General features: G+C 42.5%; 1 protein-coding gene across 6 annotated transcripts in view; it reads left to right on the forward strand.

Annotated features, from left to right (window-relative positions):
* The window catches only part of IL1RAPL2 (interleukin 1 receptor accessory protein like 2), a 499,644-nt gene that overhangs the window by 274,124 nt on the left and 205,801 nt on the right, over window positions 1-19,719 (forward strand). For all 6 annotated transcript variants that reach the window (XM_083722871.1, XM_083722867.1, XM_083722868.1 and 3 more), the window contains one exon: window positions 8,676-8,862. In XM_083722871.1, coding sequence (XP_083578997.1) covers window positions 8,692-8,862 — 171 coding nt within the window. In that variant the 5' untranslated portion in view covers window positions 8,676-8,691. The remainder of the gene's footprint in view (window positions 1-8,675; window positions 8,863-19,719) is intronic.

Genomic DNA, 19,719 nt, shown 5'->3' on the forward strand with positions numbered 1-19,719 from the left:
AATGTGGTAGCTCAATGAGCAGAATCATATTAGAAAGATAATAAGCAATGGCAGTTGTGGTGGCTACCCATTGCAACCGGTGAAGTGGAAGGCAGAGAGGCTAAGCATAAGTGGAGTTTAGCAACAATTCATGCTGAACTTGTATATTTGCAGTGGTGGCATTTTCTGCAATAGGCAGCACCAGCTAATTTGAGTTCAGTTCCCATCCTCCTTTCTGCTCAGGCAATACTGAATGAAGGAGGAGGAATCTGACCGTCACTAGCTGTCAACCTTCCCCTTTTTTGCGGGAAATTCCCTTATTCCAGCACCATTTCCCGCTGCTTCCTGCTGCTATCCCGGATTGTTAGATATCCCGTAGACTGTCCCTAGGACGGGTGAGGCTGCTGATCCCTTATTTTCAAATCTGAAAGTTGATAGCTATGATCCCTGATTGTTAGCTATCCCGTAGACTGTCCCCAGGACAGGTGAGGCTGCTGATCCCTTATTTTCAAGGCTGCTGATCCTTATTTTCAAATCTGAAAGTTGACAGCTATGACAGTGGTACCTCTGGTTAAGAACTTAATTCGTTCTGGAGGTCTGTTCTTAACCTGAAACCGTTCTTAACCTGAAGCACCCCTTTAGCTAATGGGGCCTCCTGCTGCTCCTGTGCCACCGGAGCATGATTTCTGTTCTCATCCTGAAGCAAAGTTCTTAACCCGAGGTACTATTTTTGGGTTAGCAGAGTCTGTAACCTGAAGCGTCTGTAACCCGAGGTACCACTGTATTGTGAACACAGGAATAATATAACACTTGAACAGAACTAGTCGTGGATCAGAGACTTAGGCTGCATCTGCACTACGCATTTGAAGCATTATCATACCACTTTGAACAGATGTGGCTTCTCCCAAAGAATTATGGGTGCTGTAGTTTGCTAAGGGTGCAGAGAGTGGATAGGAGATCCCCCATTCCCACAACAGAGCTGCATTTACCAGAGTTCCCTGGGAAGAAAGATTGTCTGTGAAACTACTCTGAAAATGGCAACTCTACGAGGGGAACAAAGGCCTCTGAACAATTTTTAGCACCCTTAATAAACTACAGTTCCCAGAATTCTTTTGACTTTTTAAAAGTGGTATGATAGTGCTCTAAATGTATGGTGTGAATGTGGTAATGACCAGCCTTCAAAACCATATAAACTGATAGTGAGGTATATAAAGTTTTGATAGTTTATGAGCTCCTGCATTAATGCCTCCACCAAGGAGCTTAGGCAATAAGGAGCTGAAAATTATTTTCCAGATGCTAACATGTTATATACTTTTTGTTCAATATTAATCATGGTCATTATCACAGCATTACCACAATGCTGGGTTAGATGACCCCATGGGCTGGGCAAGTAAATTTATTCTGAAGTTCTAATTGCAATTTTTTGAAGATGATAAACTAAAAAATGAAAATGGATTGTGTTTGATCCTTCCACCCACAAACCAAAACTTTCAGAATTGCACACACATTTTCAGCTAATGCACATCCTTTTTGTGCAGACAAGTGTCAGCTTTTGGAAGGCAACACAATGGGAATCAGGATAGTTGGCAGAATGACACGTTGGAATAACCAAAAGCTCATTTATAAGATCAACCTTCAAGTACCTTGTCTGATTTCTTAGCAGAGACTAGGATAGTCGTACGCCTTCAAAATAGTCATGAACCTCATTCTTGATAGTCATGAACCTCATTCTTTCAAGCAGAATTGGGTGTTCTCTAATGTGTTTAGGTCTTCATTTATTTGAGCTGAAGTTCCCTACCTCCACTTTGGAACAACCTTCCAAAGTATAGTGTCTGTTCTTACTGAGGTCATTTCTCCACACCTTCACCTTATAATAAAGGAGATTGGGGTCCTCTTTTTTTTTTTTTGTCAGCCACCCACATAAGTGAACACATTAGCCATGCAAGAACATCTTCTTCCTTTTTTTTGTTTGTTCTGTGAGTGCAAATCCATTTCTTTCCTTGACCCCAGACCACTGCAAATAACACCCGGCAAAAGCTATGAGAGTCTAATGAAAACAAATATAAAGCAATGATTCCTTTCCCCAAGAGAACAAATAAAATAACCTTTTATTTAAGCAAAATGAGGAGAGAGGTTGTAATGATAAGGATAACAGCAGCCACCCAACACGTACTTTCAAGGAAATCCATTGGTTCCAAAACTAAAAGTAACTGGAGCAGGGAGAGAAAACCATGCCTTTTGAGAGGCATCATCTTATTTATTTATTTTTAGAAAAGCAGTGAGAGAACAATAATAAGACAAGGTTTAGAAGCATACAGTAGAATCCTAGGATTGGGAGGGACCTCAGCAATCTTCTAGTCCAAACCCCTACTGATGTAGGAGGTTCACTACTGTAGCCCTTGCCATAAACCATGTGGTGGTGTCCTGGATGGATTGGTCAGATCAGGAAGAAAGATAGAAGGAGCTCAGGAAGTTAGAACTAGATGACCCAGGGGAGGGTCCCAGTAGGCTTGGGAAGGCAACACTGGAGCCTCAAGAAACATCAAAGCTAGAGTTACTAATGTGTTAAGGAGTCATCATTAGCCAGACCCCACCAACTGCATTTTTAGTTTCAGAGTTTCAGACAGAACCTCAGACAGGTTTTTCCCAGCCCTACCTAGAGATGCCCAGAATTTGACCTGGAACTTCTCCCTGCAAAGCAAGTTCTGTACCACTGAGCTATTGCCCTTTCCTGCTTAAAAAAAAATCCAGGCGACCTGGATGTTAGGACTTAGGAGGGTCTGGTGGATTCCAATTGGCTTGTAGGAAGTTGCCTTGCACTGTCAGGCCATTGGTCCTTCGTCCTTCCCAATATCCGACCAACTGATGGGCTACGTTGGTTATATTGATGCATCCGTTCCTCCACCCCCAACTGCCTTATATTTATTCATACTTTTGCATGTCAAAACTCATCCCAGCAATCCTCTGTCTTGAGCCAGAATGGGATGCCCTTGAGAATTGTACTCATGGGAATGCCCAAGCACATTCCCATTTGGTTACTTTGCTGATCATGGGTAATAGCACATATACTGGACACTTCCTATTTCTGAAGTGTGTGCCCTATTAATCCCCTCTTGTCACCCCCCTGGCCGTGTACACAGTGTTTTACTAATCAGACAGTCAGTTTTCTCAACCTTGCCCACCCTTAATTGTAACTAATGAGGGGAGTTGTGCGTTTTTAGGTCCTTGTTCCACAGAGCACTTTAAATAGAAACTGCCATGGGCAGTGTTGAAAATATGAGCTAAATAATGCAAGATTGTTAGCAGAAAAATATGGCGCTATTAAATTAGACCAAATGCTCATTTTTTAAAAAAACCAGCCCTCTCATGAACTCCTTATTTACCCAGACTTCCAATCTGTTTGACCTTTCTTTTTGTAATCAGAAAGATCCATAATCATCCAGGTAAGTTAATTGTTATCAAATGCTCCAAGTCTGCTGATTATATAAATAATGAATTGAATTATGACACACGGGCAGCTGGAAAATGTGGATTTTCCTCCGAAAGACTTCTGAAAGTATCTCTCTGGGACATGTTCTGGGGAAAACTGACTTCTAGCAAAGTATGGCCAATAGCAGGATGCCTAGGAGACCTGAGACAGTTCTCAAGGATAACAGGAGTTAATCCAACACAGGCTGAGACTCCACCTGCACTTCAGTTTTAAAGTAGGATCATACCCCTATAAAGTGACATGGCTTTCCTGAAAGAAAATTGGGAAATGCAGCAGACCCTCCAAGTTCTCAAAATTTTCAAATTTTCCAGGGACAGTCCTGGTTTCTGACTTGATCCTGGGACATCCCACTTTTCCTTAAAGGTAAAGGGACCCCTGACCATTAGGTCCAGTTGTGACCAAATCTGGGGTTGCAGCGCTCATCTCGCTTTATTGGCCAAGGGAGCCAGCATACAGCTTCCGGGTCATGTGGCCAGCATGACTAAGCCACTTCTGGTGAACCAGAGCAGCGCACGGAAAAGCGGTTTACCTTCCCGCCGGAGCGGCACCTATTTATCTACTTGCACTTTGACTTGCTTTTGAACTGCTAGGTTGGCAGGAGCAGGGACCGAGCAACGGGAGCTCACCCCGTCGCGGGGATTCAAACCGCCGACCTTCCGATCAGCAAGTCCTAGGGTCTGTGGTTTAACCCACAGCGCCACCCGCGTCCCCACTTTTCCTTAGAACGTCCCTATTTCCATCAGAGAAATATTGGACAGTATGTTAGGACATCCCAGCTTTCATCAGATAAATGTATGGTGTAGTTTGTTAAGAGTATTGAGAATTGTTAGGGGACCCCCATTTCCCTCACAGTAGCCCCTAGCAAGAGAGATTGTGTGTGGAAACCCCTCTGAGAACTGTTGTCATGAAAACAAAATTCAGCAGCATGAAAATAGCATAGAGTTGAGCCAGCAGAAAACACCAAATTAACTAACGGCCTGTTAAAAATTCCAAGTCTTTATCAACTGTCCGAAGCATTGTTGTGATGGGGCATGGCAGGCCTCGCTCAGCAAGGAATTCCATAGGGGAGGTGTAATAATGTTAAGGGCTCCACCCCTTTTTATTAGCCTCGCCTCTTGTGGTTGAAGAATTTGGAGCAATGCCCCAGCTGTCAATCAGAACATGTGGGGAGGAGAATTATAGGAAAAAGTGGTTCCTGAGATAACTGGGCCCCAAGACCTCTAGGGCTTTAAATCTTAAAACCTCCACTCTGGATTAGGCCAGAAACAAATCAGCAGCAAGGAGAATTGTTTTAGGCAGTAAGTTCTGAGTGGGAGGATGGGGGCACAGCATTTGTGCTGTGGTGTTGCTCCACCTGTACTATGGATAGAAGGATCTGGCAGTTTCAGTTTTCTCAATTTCTCATTTTTCTGACCATAAATTCAGTTCTCTGTACTTCTGCAGCAATTAGAATTTTTTTTAAAAAAATATCCTTATGAAAATGCTTTCGCATTTAGTGGGTATTTTTTCCCTGATAAATACAGTTTTGTATGTGGTTTTGACTAATGTACAGTCTTTGCAAGCAATTTCTTCTCACTTTTGTATGCTGTTTTTACTAACATGGTCACTTTTAGTTACACTTTCACCTAATAGATGCATGTTTGTAAACACTGGTTGGTTGGAAAACTGCATTGCAAAATTTGGACAAATGCATATTTGGGAGGACAGTTTTGGTTCTCATGTTGCTTTGGAAAAGTATAAATTGCCTGGATTTGCCTTTAAATCCAGACTGAATTGAATTTTTCCTTCATCCCTAACCCCCTACTTAGACTCTGAAGTGATAGAATCCTATCTACCACCTCAGGATATCTTTGATTTCATTCTGCTGTGAGTGTAAGGCTGCACCAAACTCCCAATAAATTCAGTGAGACTTAGCAGTTCAATTACAAATGCCTATGACTGAGTTTTTGGTGACCAGCCTTCTCTTCCAAAGATTCAGTGACAATTTTGCGGTTTTTAAGGGATGTATATTTATTCCTACGTCCTACAACATAGTAAAGAAAGTTGTTGTAAATAAGACACATTAAAGCTTGAAATTATAAACAGGCAGGCTAGTTGTGATCTACCAGTCCAGGAAAACCCCTCGCCTCCAGCTCAACTGCCGGATCCGGGGGGGGGGGGGTGTTGTTGCCATCCTGCAACAGCATTCAACCTAGAGGTAAGCGTCATTTTTCAAATGCACCTGAGGCTCCTATTACTCCCCTGTGTCATCCCAGTGCCCCCACCCCACCCCGTGCCACTTTGGGAAATGCTGAGTGGAATTCACTCCAGCAAGTGATGGTCAAAAAACCTTTAAAAGAGGATTAGACAAATTCATGGGGCGGGGTGGGGTGTGTGTTAAGGCTATAAATGGCTACAACTGTAATGACGATGCTCCACTTCCACTGTCAGAAGCAGTGAATACCAGTTGCTAACAGTCCCAAGTGACAGCTATTGCACTCAAGTCCTCTTTGTGGTCTTCCTTATAGGCATTTAGTTGGCCACTGTGAGAGCAGGATGTTGGCCTTTTGGCCAAATCCAACAGGTCTCTTCTCCTGTTTTTATATTGTCTTTTATAAGCCCTCTTCCTCTGGTCACAGTAATAATTTTGAAACACTGATTCGTGTATGTGTGTGTGAATATATAGTTGCAACATGGTGTACTGATCATCAGGATCTGGCATCTCCTATTGTGGCAAATTCCTCCCAAGGGTTTCTCTTTGATGGTTTGTAACCATCCAACATGTCAGTCTTATTCCAAACCCCTTTGGCTTTGGTGTACCCAATTATAGTGACAAAAAGAGGCATGATGGGGAAATACAGTCCTCATTAAGAGATCTGTCATCCTTTGTACTCTGCTCTTAAAGGGCTGTGTTTCCTATCATGCCTAATGAAACTCAGAATGTGACAGATTGGGTTGCAACATTCCTGTGCGGTCTGTAAATACTTGATGATAACACCATAATAAGTAGCAGTGTGAGCTGTTTTAACGGTGTTTGTCTAGCGCAGTGAAAGGTGAGCATTTTAAACCCACTTTCCCACCCTTAATATTTCATCTTACGATTTCAAACAGCGGTGGCTAGCTTGTGCCTCTTGAGATGCTGCTGGACACCAAATAAAATCAGGTCCAGCCAGCATAGCCAATGGCCAGGGATGATGGGAGTTATAGTCCAACAACATCAGGGAGGGGGTTGTCATCTTGATGGGGTGGGTGTGAATAATTATGGAAGGCTAAAAAAGAAAACAGCTGGTTTTTTATGGGCATGAGTTTCTGAGGAAGCAAAACAGCACCCAAGGCTGAGAGACTGTGTGATTTCATTTTTTTGTTCTAGTCTATAATGACTGTATATAATATTGATATCTCACCATGGGTTGGTTCTAAACTAAGGCTATGTATACATCATAGTTGCTTTTCAAGTCACATGTGTACACTTCTGTGCACACCTGAGAGGGGGTGGGGATGTCTTCACCCAATGCCCATTACCTGATTTTGTGCCCCACACTGAACTCTAGTTCACTGAAGCTGTTATCTGTGCATACGTAATGGCTGTGTGAAATGTACACACCTCTGCTTAAGCATGCTTCCATTTTCATATTGGATGGCAGCTGGTTTCAAGGAAAGTGCATCAAACAGGAGTATTTCTCAAGAAGCTACAGGATACCCATGGCTTGTGGCTGATGTCTTGTGCATTTGACTTTAGACACCAGCAGAGGGTGCATGCTGGGGCAGGAATAAAATGGGTAATGTGTACACAGCCCAAGTTACTTGAACATGGGTTCCATTGAAATAAATGGTATAAATTAGTCATAACTTTATAGTTTCAATGAACATGAAGTTTGTTCAACCTGGTCTGTATCTACCACACAATATTTCTTGGTAATAGTATTGCTGAATATCATAAAGTAAAGGTAAAGGTACCCCTGCCCGTACAGGCTAGTCGTGTCCGACTCTAGGGTTGTGCGTCCATCTCACTTAAGAGGCCAGTGCTGTCTGCAGACACTTCCGGATCACGTGGCCAGCGTGACGAAGCTGCTCTGGCGAGCCAGCCCCAGCGCCTCACATGGAAACGCTATTTACCTTCCTGCTATAAAGCGGTACCTATTTATCTACTTGCACTTAGGGGTGCTTTCGAACTGCTAGGTGGGCAAGAGCTGGGACCGAAAGACGGGAGCTCACCCCGCTGTGGGGATTCGAACCGCCGACCATATGATCGGCAAGTCCTAGGCACTGAGGTTTTACCCACAGCGCCACCTGCGTCCCGCTGAATATCATATATCCTAGTAATTAGTCACTCCCCCTCAAGCATAGGTGATAACATCTGAATGCAGTTACCTTGCTAGAGGGTTTGTCCATTTACATCGGTATTGCCTTCCCTGGCTTGGAGCCATTCATATGTTTTTGGACAACAACTCCCATCAGCCCCAGCCATCATTACCAATGGTCAGAGAAGAAGGGAATTGTTGTCCAAAACATCTAGAGGGCACCAGGTTGAGGAAGCTTGTCTCCTTTGAGCGGCAGCAGCAATTCTCCAGGGTCTCAGGAAGGGTCTTTCCGATCACCTACCTACTGGGTCTTTGTAAATTCCTTCAGAGTAGAAATGTGTACGATTATATCAATGTGTTCCAAGATGTCATAAGCTCTGTAGAGATATCCTAGAAGAGGTAGTCAGACCAAGAAGAAGTTGTAGGAAGAGCTCAGAGAGCTAGAGCAGCCTTTCTCAACCTTGGGTCCCTAGATGTTGTTGGACTATAACTCCCATTATTCCTAGCCAGAGAAAGGATGAGCTAGAGCCTGATGATCCCAGAGTGGTTCTTGTTATCCACTTGAAATGAATTATTTGTTCTGTTGTAATCCTTTGTTCTGAACCCTGTAGGCTTTGGCATAATTTATACAACAGTTTGTATGAAATTATAGTGGAAGACCTGTCAAAGTGGTAGTGTTTTTATCTCCTCCTCACCTTGTTTCTCATATGTTTTAATTTCTGAATGCTGCTAGGATTTTTAAAGTATTTTTATCTGTGTTTTTTAAGAAGGTATATCACCTTTATATTGTACTCAATTTTAACATCCTGATTTTCCTTCATTGCTTTGTGTGAATGAAGCAGCAAAGCATCTAAAAATTCTCTATTATTATTAAAATGATTATTATTATAGCATTACTAACGTTACCCTTTGTTGTTTCTCTGCAGAAATTCAACATATTGCATGAAGGTGTCGATGTCCTTGACAGTTGCAGAAAATGAATCTGGGCTTTGCTACAACAGCACAATTCGCTACTTAGAAAAATCAGAAATCACTAGAACAAAGATAATTTCCTGCCCAGATATTGAGGATTATAAAACAGGAAACCAAGAACCAGATGTAATATGGTACAAGGTAATACAGCAATAGGTTTTGTCTTTTTGTTAATGCACTCCAATTTACAGTGAATTTCTTCACCATGACCAGGCTGGAAATACTTTTGTAGTACAGAGGGAATAAAGAAGTTCCATTAATGCTAGTGGGATTCATGCTGGGTTATGTCTAGTCCTTGTGGTCACTTTCTAAATGTGGTATTTTATGGGTTCAAGAGCATCTTTAGTAGCAAAGAAGTTTACTTCCAGTCCTGGAAGCTTCACCATTCTCCTACAACTGAGCTGCAAGGAAGAGGGAATTCTGAGGTTGGTGTGCGAGAAGAAAAACCTAGCAATATTTATATATATTTTTGAAGACCTCTATGTTGCTTTTCATTTGCAAAAGGAAATAGCAAAGCCATCCACACAATAATATAATACAGAATCATCAGTAATATCATCACTCAATGACCACAGACATTCAGTATTAATAACAATTAAGGGTGAAGGAAAGCTTGGGTAGACATGAATGGCTTCAATTTATTTGATTAGTAGGGGTTTTTTTTGGTCTATAACTTTCCTTTCCTGGCAGTCAAAGGTGGCAAAGGGAAAGAAAAAAACTCACACACATCCAGAATGCATAAAACACCAAGTGCTCATCATAAAATGCAAACAGTTTTAAATATGAACGAGGCTTGTTAAAAGCAACAGCAGAACACACTCACAGTAAAGGTAGTTGCAGAGTAAAAGCTAAAGGTAAATGACCCCTGGGTGGTTAAGTCCAGTCAAAGGCGACTATGGGGTTGCGGTGCTGATCTCGCTTTCAGGCCAAGGGAGCCCGCGTCTGTCCACAGACTGCTTTCCAGATCATGTGGCCAGCAGGACTAAACCGCTTCTGGCACAACGGGAAAACGTGACGGAAGCCAGAGCACACAGAAATGCTGTTTACCTCCCTGCCACCTATTTATCTACTTGCACTGGCGTGCTTTTGAACTGCTAGGTTGGCAGGAGCTGGGGCAGAGCAACAGGAGTTCACCCCCTCACGGGGATTCGAGCCACTGACCTTCTGATCGGCAAGCCCAAGTGGCTCAGTGGTTGACCCTTTAGTTGCAGAGTAAAAGCACAAGGAGACAGATGGTAAAAGTCAAAAGCCTTTCTTAAAAAGAATAAAAAGGGCATTTGCCACACAGTAGACTACCAGTAAAGTGGGGGCAAGGTGGGTCCTGTTCAGGAGGGAGGCCAACAAAGAAGTGGAACTCTTGAAATTTGCACTTTTCATTGGCCAACATTGGTGGGCTAACTACTTTATTAATGCTGTGGTCCTTTTTTAAAAAAAATTTATTAAAGTTTCAAAGAAGTTACAAAAATGAAAAGAAGAAAAAAAAGAAACAAAAAATACAAAATACAGAAAAATAAAAACAATTAAAAACAAATCAGTTTTTCCATGTCTTGTCTTTCATTTGCTTGTTTCCCTGACCTCCTCACACCTCCCTTTTTGTATTCTAGTTCAATAGTTGTTTCAGCAAGTCCTTACCATTTTTGCTTTTATCTTGATATTTTATCTTAATATATTGTAACTTTACATTTTCACCTGTTAACAATCCATTTTTACATACCCCTTTGTAACATTATTGCTAAAACCACATAACTTCATTCCAGCATCCTTTTAACATTCCTTAATTTTACAGTGTTTCTGTAGATAGTCTTTAAATTTCTTCCAATCTTCTTCTACCGACTCTTCTGCCTGGTCTCGGATTCTGCCAGTCATTTCCGCCAGTTCCATGTAGTCCATCAACTTCATCTGCCATTCTTCCCGGGTGCGTAAATCTTGTGTCTTCCAATACTTTGCGATGAGTATTCTTGCTGCTGCTTTTGCATACATAAAGAAAGTTCTATCCTTCTTTGGCACCAGTTGGCCGACCATGCCCAGGAGAAAGGCCTCTGGTTTCTTCTGGAAGGTATATTTAAATACCTTTTTCATTTCATTATAGATCATCTCCCAGAAAGCCTTAATCCTTGGGCACGTCCACCAAAGGTGAAAGAATGTACCTTCATTTTCTTTACATTTCCAGCACTTATTATCGGGCAAATGATATATTTTTGCAAGCTTGACTGGTGTCATGTACCACCTGTATATCATTTTCATAATATTCTCTCTTAAGGCATTACATGCCGTAAATTTCATACCTGTGGTCCATAACTGTTCCCAGTCAGCCAATATAATGTTATGTCCAACATCTTGTGCCCATTTTATCATAGCAGATTTCACCGTTTCATCCTGAGTATTCCATTTCAACAGCAAGTTATACATTCTTGATAATATCTTAGTTTTGGGATCTAACAGTTCTGTTTCCAATTTTGATTTTTCCACCTGGAAGCCAATTTTCTTGTCCAAATTGTAAGCCTCCCTTATTTGATAATAATGAAGCCAATCTCGCACTTTGTCTTTTACCATAAATTTCGCTCTATAACACGCAGATTTTTTCTCCTAAAAAGGAAGGGGAAATGTCTGTGCGTGTTATAGAGCGAATGTGTGGTCCCTGGAGCCGAAAAATCAAGCAAAAATCAAATCGCGGGGCTGCACGCTGCACAGAGAAGCGAAACTTGAAAAGAGAAAGCGGCTGCTTTCCTGCATTCTGCCTCAGGGTCTTACTGCCCACCCTTCTCTGTTTCCTTGCTGTGTTTGCTGAAACGGAACAAAGAGCAGGGAAAGCCCCTCCCCTCCAGGCAAGCTCCGGTGCTGCTGGGGGAGAGGGAGAGAGAGGGGGGAAGGGAGAGAGAGGGGGGGAGGGAGGGAGGGAGAGAGAGAGAGAGAGAGATGGCTGGCTGGCTGGCTTGGGTGGGGGAAAACTTTTGCCTTCCTTTCCTCCCTACCCCTCTCCTGCATTCTTAGCCAGCTGCTTCTCTGCACACCCCTCTCCTGCTCCTTGTCCCTTCTGTGTTTTTCCTTCCCTCCCCACTTAAAATGTGGTTACAAAGCATAGATCCTCAGGATCTTTGCATTGGGTCACCCCAAATTCACCATCAGATCACATAGCATGTCCATGGCTACAGCCTGCACCAAAAAATCACGCACCCACTGTTGCCTGGGGCTGCAATGGTGCAAAAATGTGGTTAAAAAGCATGGATCCACAGGGATTCTCAGGATCCTTGCATTGGGTCACCCCAAATTCACCATCAGATCACATAGCATGTCCATGGCTACTGCCTGCCCCCCCAAAATCACGCACCCACTGTTGCATGGGGCTGCAATGGTGCAAAAACGTGGTTAAAAAGCATAGATCCACAGGGATTCTCAGGATCTTTGCATTGGGTCACCCCAAATTCAACATCAGATCACATAGCATGTCCATGGCTACAGCCTGCACCAAAAAAATCACGCACCCACTGTTGCCTGGGGCTGCAATGGTGCAAAAACGTGGTTACAGAGCATGGATCCACAGGGATTCTCAGGATCTTTGCATTGGGTCATCCCAAATTCACCATCAGATCACATGTCTGTGGCCACAGCATGAAGCCCAAAAATGATACATCCACTGTTTCATTCAGAATGTTTTTTCCCTTGTTTTCCTCCTCTAAAAACAATGTGCATGTTATGGTCAGGTGCGTGTTATAGAGCGAAAAATACGGTAGTTTCTCAAAGCTCTGCAATTTCAATTTATCTCCTTCTTGTTCCAAAATCTCCCAATATTTCGGCCATTTGGCCTCCATATTGAGCTTTTTGTGAGCCTTCGCTTCCATCGGTGACAACCACCTTGGAGTTTTATTTTCAAGTAGGTCTTTATATTAATGCTGTGGTCCTAACCCCATTTTCCCCACTGAAATCAATAGGATTTAGGCCCTATCTGCCCTGTACTTTTAAAGCAGCGTCATACCACTTTAAACAGTCATGGCTTTCCTCAAAGAATCCTGGGCACTGTAATTTTATTTTATTTTATTTATATACTGCCCTATACCTGTAGGTCTCAGGGTGGATCACAAGATAAAATTACAATATAAAAACACAAAACACATAATCAAAATATAAACAGAAACAAGCTGGATAACCTCCCACCCCAACACATAAAAAGTTCAAAGCAATTAAAAACAGTTTTAAAAAATAAAATAAAACACACAATTAAAAAGCAATTTAAAAGAATGTAAACAGTACTCTCTGCTGGGCAGCAACAGCCCTTTTGTAGTTTGTCAGGCCCCACCCTAGGCCTGGCAGAGAGAGGCAGGAGTAGGACCCTCAGGATCTCAGCAGGTGTAGTTTGTTGAGGGAACAGAGAGTTGTTAAAAGGTAAAGGTAAAGGGACCCCTGACCATTAGGTCCAGACGTGGCCGACTCTGGGGTTGTAGCACTCATCTCGCTTTATTGGCCAAGGTAGCCAGTGTACAGCTTCCGGGTCATGTGGCCAGCATGACTAAGCCGCTTCTGGCGAACCAGAGCAGCGCACGGAAACGCTGTTTACCTTCCCGCTGGAGCGGTACCTATTTATCTACTTCCACTGCCGTGCTTTTGAACTGCTAGATTGGCAGGAGCTGGGACCGAGCAACAGGAGCTCACCCCGTCGCGGGGTTTCGAACTGCTGACCTTCTGATCGGCAAGTCCTAGGATCTGTGGTTTAACCCACAGCACCACCCACGTCCCACTGAGACTTGTTAGGAGATTCCTATTCCCCCCACAGACCTACAATTCTCAGAGTTCCCTGGGAAGAGGGATTGAGTGTTAAAGTAGTCTGGGAATTGTAGCTCTGTGAGTGAGGGAAATTGGGATCCCCTAACAACAAATAAGCACATTTTGGTATGCAAGCTTTGACAGCTCTACCCATTTTTTAAAGCAATTTCCCATAATATATTTTTATGCTGCTTTCACTAACATAATCATTTTTATGCACACTTTCTCATAGGATATTTTATTTTGTAAACATTAGGCAGTTGAAGAACTTCATCACAAAATTTGAGTAACCGCAAACTTCAAAGCATGACTGTATTTCAATTCTCATATTGTTTCAGATAATAAGATATTTACATGATTGTCATTTGTACTAGATAGGCACCTATACCTACTAGATTGGAATTTCATGATAAGCTTGAAGTACTGCAGCTTGTGAATTTCCTTTAGTCATGGGCTGATCCACCTCCTTTCTTCATTTTCCTTCTTTCTCATTAATTTCATCTAGCCTGCCTGCCTGCCTTCCTTCCTTCCTTCCTTCCTTCCTTCCTTCCTTCCTTCCTTCCTTCTTTCCTTCCTTCCTTCCTTCCTTCCTTCTGGTTAGGATTAGCCAGCATAGTGCCCTTCAGAGACTGTTAGACTACAACTTCCATCAGCCCCAGCTAGCATAGTGATTTGTCAGAGATAATGAATATTGTAGTCAAACAACACCTGGAGGCCACCAAACACTTTTCTAGTTCTTGGGGGGGGGGGAGTTATTGCAAAAAATTAAAAGTAGTACAAATTTGCATTTATATATATTTATAAAAATAATGGAATGCCACACAAGGCAAGAAATTTCTTTACTAGACATAAATTGAAATGTCAAGCAGGGAGTTTCCATCAGTCCAGCACCACTTTGTTTGAGTACAGCTGCCAATGTGAAATTGGGCAATTTGAGTTCCATCTCATCAGCCTCACTGTGTTCGGTTTGTGCACAAATAATTTATTTGGAACTGGGATGACATGCAGGGAGCCATGATATGTCAGAAGAGAGCAGGGAGCCCAGTGATGTTCTGTCAGTCTGTTTTTTCATTCACAAGATCCCTGCATATTTCAACGAAGGCTGACAAAAGCATGCACTGTGACATGGGGCAAGGATAAACGAGATCTTCTTCTTCTCTTGTATCTTGTCAGCTATTAAGGCAGCTTTGCCCCCAAACGTCTGGAGAAATTTATACAAGCTGGTCCAGTTAAAGAGGAAACTGTAAGACGGAGCAACCATCTCCCTGTGCATTAAAGAGGAAGAAGAGTCCCATACATGGACTGTGGTGTAGTCAGTGGAGGCTGGAGCCTATTGGGGGTAGAATGGCAGAAAGCAGGGAGAGCCAACCACTTCTGGTTTTGCTCCCAAACTCTTCCCTACTGAGTTTTATTAAAAAAATGCTGAGACAAAGGAGGGAGATGACTGGAAAGTTGGGGGCTAGCTGAGGACAGGCTGAGCTTGGTGAGAGCAATGCCTCATTCATCCTAGTGGACCAGCCTCCACTGGTTGTGGCTATGTAGGGTTGTATTTAACTAAGTAACCCCGCTGAAATTAATGGACCTAAGTTACAGGTGAAACTCGGAAAATTAGAATATCGTGGAAAAGTTCATTTATTTCAGTAATTCAACTTAAAAAGTGAAACTAATATATGAGATATGATCATCACAATTAAAACAAATAAAGGCTTGACATATCTCGCTTTGCATGTCATGAGTCTACTTCGTATATTAGTTTCACCTTTTAAGTTGAATTACTGAAATAAATGAACTTTTCCACGATGTTCTAATTTTCCGAGTCATTTTCATTCATTCATTCCAATGAGGCTAACATTGGCTACAGCTCATGATTTTAAAGGTCTTAGTAGAAGGTCCCCTTGTTAGACTTCTATTCATTACAGGGGTGAGGAAGTTTAAGCTCACGGCAAACATGTCCCCAGCTTCTCTATCTGGCTCTTGGGACCCTTCCCAGGTCAAGCTCCCCTGAATCCCTCCTTGTGTGTTTCTGTCTGGCTGCAATGTACGCTTGAACACTGATAATGCATTTTATTTGCGTTGATGAAAGGCAGAGAGGGGTGTGTGTAGAAACTAGTCTGCTGTACAAAGGTAAATTTGCAAATCATGGAATCTTAGAGTTGGAAGGGACCCCTAGAGTCATCTAGTCCAACCCCCTGCAATGCAGGAATTTGTTGCTCTTCCCACATTTGTCTGCAGATCTGCCCACTATTGCCAAGAAGGGAATGTGGTTCCCAGGCTGAAAAAGGTTCTGCATCCTTGGTGTATTAATTCACTTAAAAATTAGTTGTGTTTCTGTCTGCTGTGTGAGTCCCTGAGCTACTGCTCCAGTGATGTGCCTGGACGGTGCCATTGTGGTTCATCATGCCGAATGCCCAAGCCAGTCATAGATTACAGCTGAGTGCATTTTGGAAATATAAGAGCAGTGGGGCTTTGAGTTGGACAAGGTCTTCAAAAACACTTGTATACTGCAATTTCATTTTAACCCAAGTCAAAGTTATTTTTCAATAAATTCTTTACTCACCAACCCCAACTATATGTGGGGTTGCCCTTAAGTGTGGTCTGTAAGGTCCAGCTGGTGCAGAATGGCCCAGACAGACTGCTGGTGGGGGTATCTGGTCAACAACCTGTGATACCATTGTGCAAAGCATCGGTACTTACTATCCACTTACTGCTGAGCCAGCTTCAAGGTCCTTGTGCTAATTTATAAAGCCATGAAAAGTGGAGGTCCACAGTGCCTTAGGGATTATCCAAACACTTAAATTCCAGCTCGACCACCAAGATAATCTATAGGAGCATCACTAGTTGTCTCCTGAGTTGGTGAGGCTCATCTGACATTGATAGGAAATCAGGTCTCTAGTGTAATTGGTCCACTCCAATAGATTTTCAGCGCATGTCTTCTTGAAAAATTGCTGAAAATTGCTCTATGCTGCCTGCCTTACACAGTCAATTAATAATAATAAAAATCCTATAATAGTTAGCTGGTGATCTATGATTTTAAAACTTCATGTGGTTTTAATTGTTGTAAAGTACTTTTATGTTTTTTATGTTTTTTCAAAATTGCGATGTACAAGTATCTTTATACATAAATACTAAGTAAATATTGTTAACCTACATAGTGCAGATGGGGAGACTGAAGCTAACAGAGAATGGCTTACCTGAAGCAGTGCCCTTTAACCTTGAATCCCCAGTTGCTGTCAGACTACAACTCCCATCAGACCCAACCAACTGAGCCAATGGTCAGGAACAACAACATATGGCAACATATGGTGACCCCAGATTTAAGAACACTGGCATAAGTGAGTTCATGGCAGAGGCCAGATTCAAACCAGCAGCTTTCTTATTTGTAGGTTGGTCGCTTTGCCACTGCACTACACCAGCTCTCCGAACTCTTTCCTCTTTCATTATTAGTGTGCCCCACATAAGTTATACCACATCTGCCTGATGGGTGACAGCTAACTATTAAGCTGTCACATTGATTAAATTGAGCAGAATTGATATTGTACATCAAAAAGAGCAATGTGGCAACAAGACATTAGAAAAAGAGGAGGAAGAAAACGATTGCTGTGTGGGGAAGGGAACACATCAGACTATCCCCTGGGTTCCTATATTTTATGCATGTTGAAATTGTGAATTTACCCCCAGTGGGTCTTGCAATGGCAGAACAAACCCTGCAGTTTGGGTTCTTTGACAGTGGCAAGCAAAACTCTTGAGGTTCACAGCAACACATTAAGTTATCTTGCACAGTGTTGAACCACTGGTCTCAGTACTGTGTACAACAGGAATTCACAGACCTACTACCCCCAGGTCCCCCTTGTGATAGGTGGGAAATGCTGAGGCCTGCCAGTCACAAAATAGTGACACATGGAGGCAGAGTTTGGCATAATCAACTGGAAATTACTGGCATCACTAACAGTGCTTTCCTTGTTGTAAAGAGTTCCATACATAGCTCAGTTTTCCTCAGTGCAGACATTTGCTCTGGAGGTATCATGACTAAGCCTCCACATTTTAGACAAAAGATGCTGATCCAGTGGCTCGAAGTGGGGAAGGCCTTTCTTTTTATATTTTCCCCTTCCCACTCCTGCATTACTCTCAAAGTGTTTTTTATTTTACCCATCTCCTGTAATTTCTTCTGCCATTCTCCTTTCATACTCGGCTTGTACTTTATTTGCAGAAGTCCACACCAAATGACCAATTTCTTTCATTCTTCTGGTCCTTTTGCATTCACCTTCTCCTTCTATAACAGCTTTCCTTTCTTATCTCTTTTATTTATATCCCTAGATTATTTAACACTATAATAATTCTGCTGCTGATAAATATTTACCTTTTACCTCTCTGCCTAATTTCTTTCAACACATAACCCCTGGCCCTTTCTCTCAGAGAAAGGAGACATTCTGAAATTGGATGACTATCTGCTATGGATGCTTTCATTGAGATTCCTGCATTGCAGGGGGATGGACTAGATTCCAACTCTACAATTCTCTGATTCTAAGATCTGTATGTTGGATCAATCCATCAACCTCTGATGGATGATTTAGTAGGATCAGGTCCAGCATCACTTTCTCTGTACGTGTATGCCAGTATCCATACTCAGCAGAGTTACAACCCAACACAGCTCCTTCTTTGGAAGCATCTTTGGGGTTGAAGGTACACACAGTTGGTGATAAACATACATAGATGCCATAAATATTCAGTAGAGGTTTACTTGACAGGCAGAAACGCATATTGGTAGGAAATATATACAGGCATTTGTCACTGCCATGCTTAGAGACTGTCTCAAGGCAAATCTAAAAAAAAATGTAGTATAAACACTGACAACTGGGAAACACTGGCCTGCGAGTGCTCCAGCTGGAGAACAGCCTTTACCAAAGGTGTCATGGGCTTTGAAGACTCTTGAACTCAGGATGCAAGGGAGAAACGAGCTAAGAAGAAGGCATGCTTGGCAAATCCACACCATGATAAACTCCAATGTCCCCACTGTGGAAGGACATGTGGATCCAGAATTGGCCTCCACAGTCACTTACGGACTCATTGTTAAAACCGTGTTTATGGAAGACAATCTTATTGGCTATGAGTGATCACCAAAGAAGAAGAAGAAACTTAGAGTCCAACAAGAGTCCAAGACTCTCTGCTTCTCTCACTGCAAGATGCAAGCAAGAGACTCACAAGAATCTACACAGAACCATTGTTATCAGTGCTTCCCGTTGCAGTGTGCATTTCTAAAGAACAGTTCCCACAGAAAACGTCCTAGCATAGGCAAAACTTTCTCAGCCTTCTGTTGCTTCTTGAAACTTTTCTGTTCTTCTCTGTTTCTGGAACAAATGATTCTCTCACAGAAGAATATCTAACACTCTATCTCCAGACCACCTTTGCTCAGCATGCAAGGAGTTGCTAGTTCTGCTATTGGTGGAAAAAGCAACTGAAGAGACACTAGGCATGGGCAGACCCACCTGAAAATGGCTCAAGACCCATTGGTGGTTCTTGTCCCAAACAGTGAAACACTGGTCTACACTGACTGGCAATGGCTCTCTAGGCTTCCAGGGGTCATTTCCAGCCCTACCTAGAGATGCACAGGATTGAACTTGGGACCTTTTGCATTCAAAACAAATGCTTTGCCACTGAGCCATGGACTTTCCCCAATATCTGTATTCGTCTTATGCAGAGATGACTTCTTGCCATTTGAAGTATCAGTCTAGAAGGGGAAAAGCCCAGTCCACAGTACTTAACACATGATTGTGTTTATACATCCAAACATTTGCTCCAGGCGGAATACTTTCCATCAAAACCCTTAAATTTAACCATAGTGTAAGTTTTCTTTATTATGGAAATGTTGCCCGTGAAATGGCTCTCTTAAGGATTTGAACAATTATGGTCTTTGTTACTGTTTCCGTAGCGCCATTAGGCCTAAAGGATTGTTGTGACAACATGGATTGAGTGCAGGAGTCAAGATGTAATTGAATGAGCAAGGCTTAAATAGAAAAGCTGTTCTCCTCTGAGGGGTGGGAGTGGGGAGATGAGAGATGGGAAGTGGGGGTGGAATTTAGGCAGCAATATGTGATCTGTCTTTCAGCTCTTCTCTTATTATTGAAGATAGACAAGAAAATTTGAAAGAAAACCTATCAGACTGGCAGGTGAAGGGCAGGGAGTCATTAACATGACTTTTGTGAGACAAGTATAGAAGAGGTATTAGCAATTTCAAGGCAGAGT

The sequence above is a fragment of the Podarcis gaigeae genome, assembly GCF_964106915.1.
Source record: "Podarcis gaigeae genome assembly, chromosome: Z".
Taxonomy (NCBI): Eukaryota; Metazoa; Chordata; class Lepidosauria; order Squamata; family Lacertidae; genus Podarcis; species Podarcis gaigeae.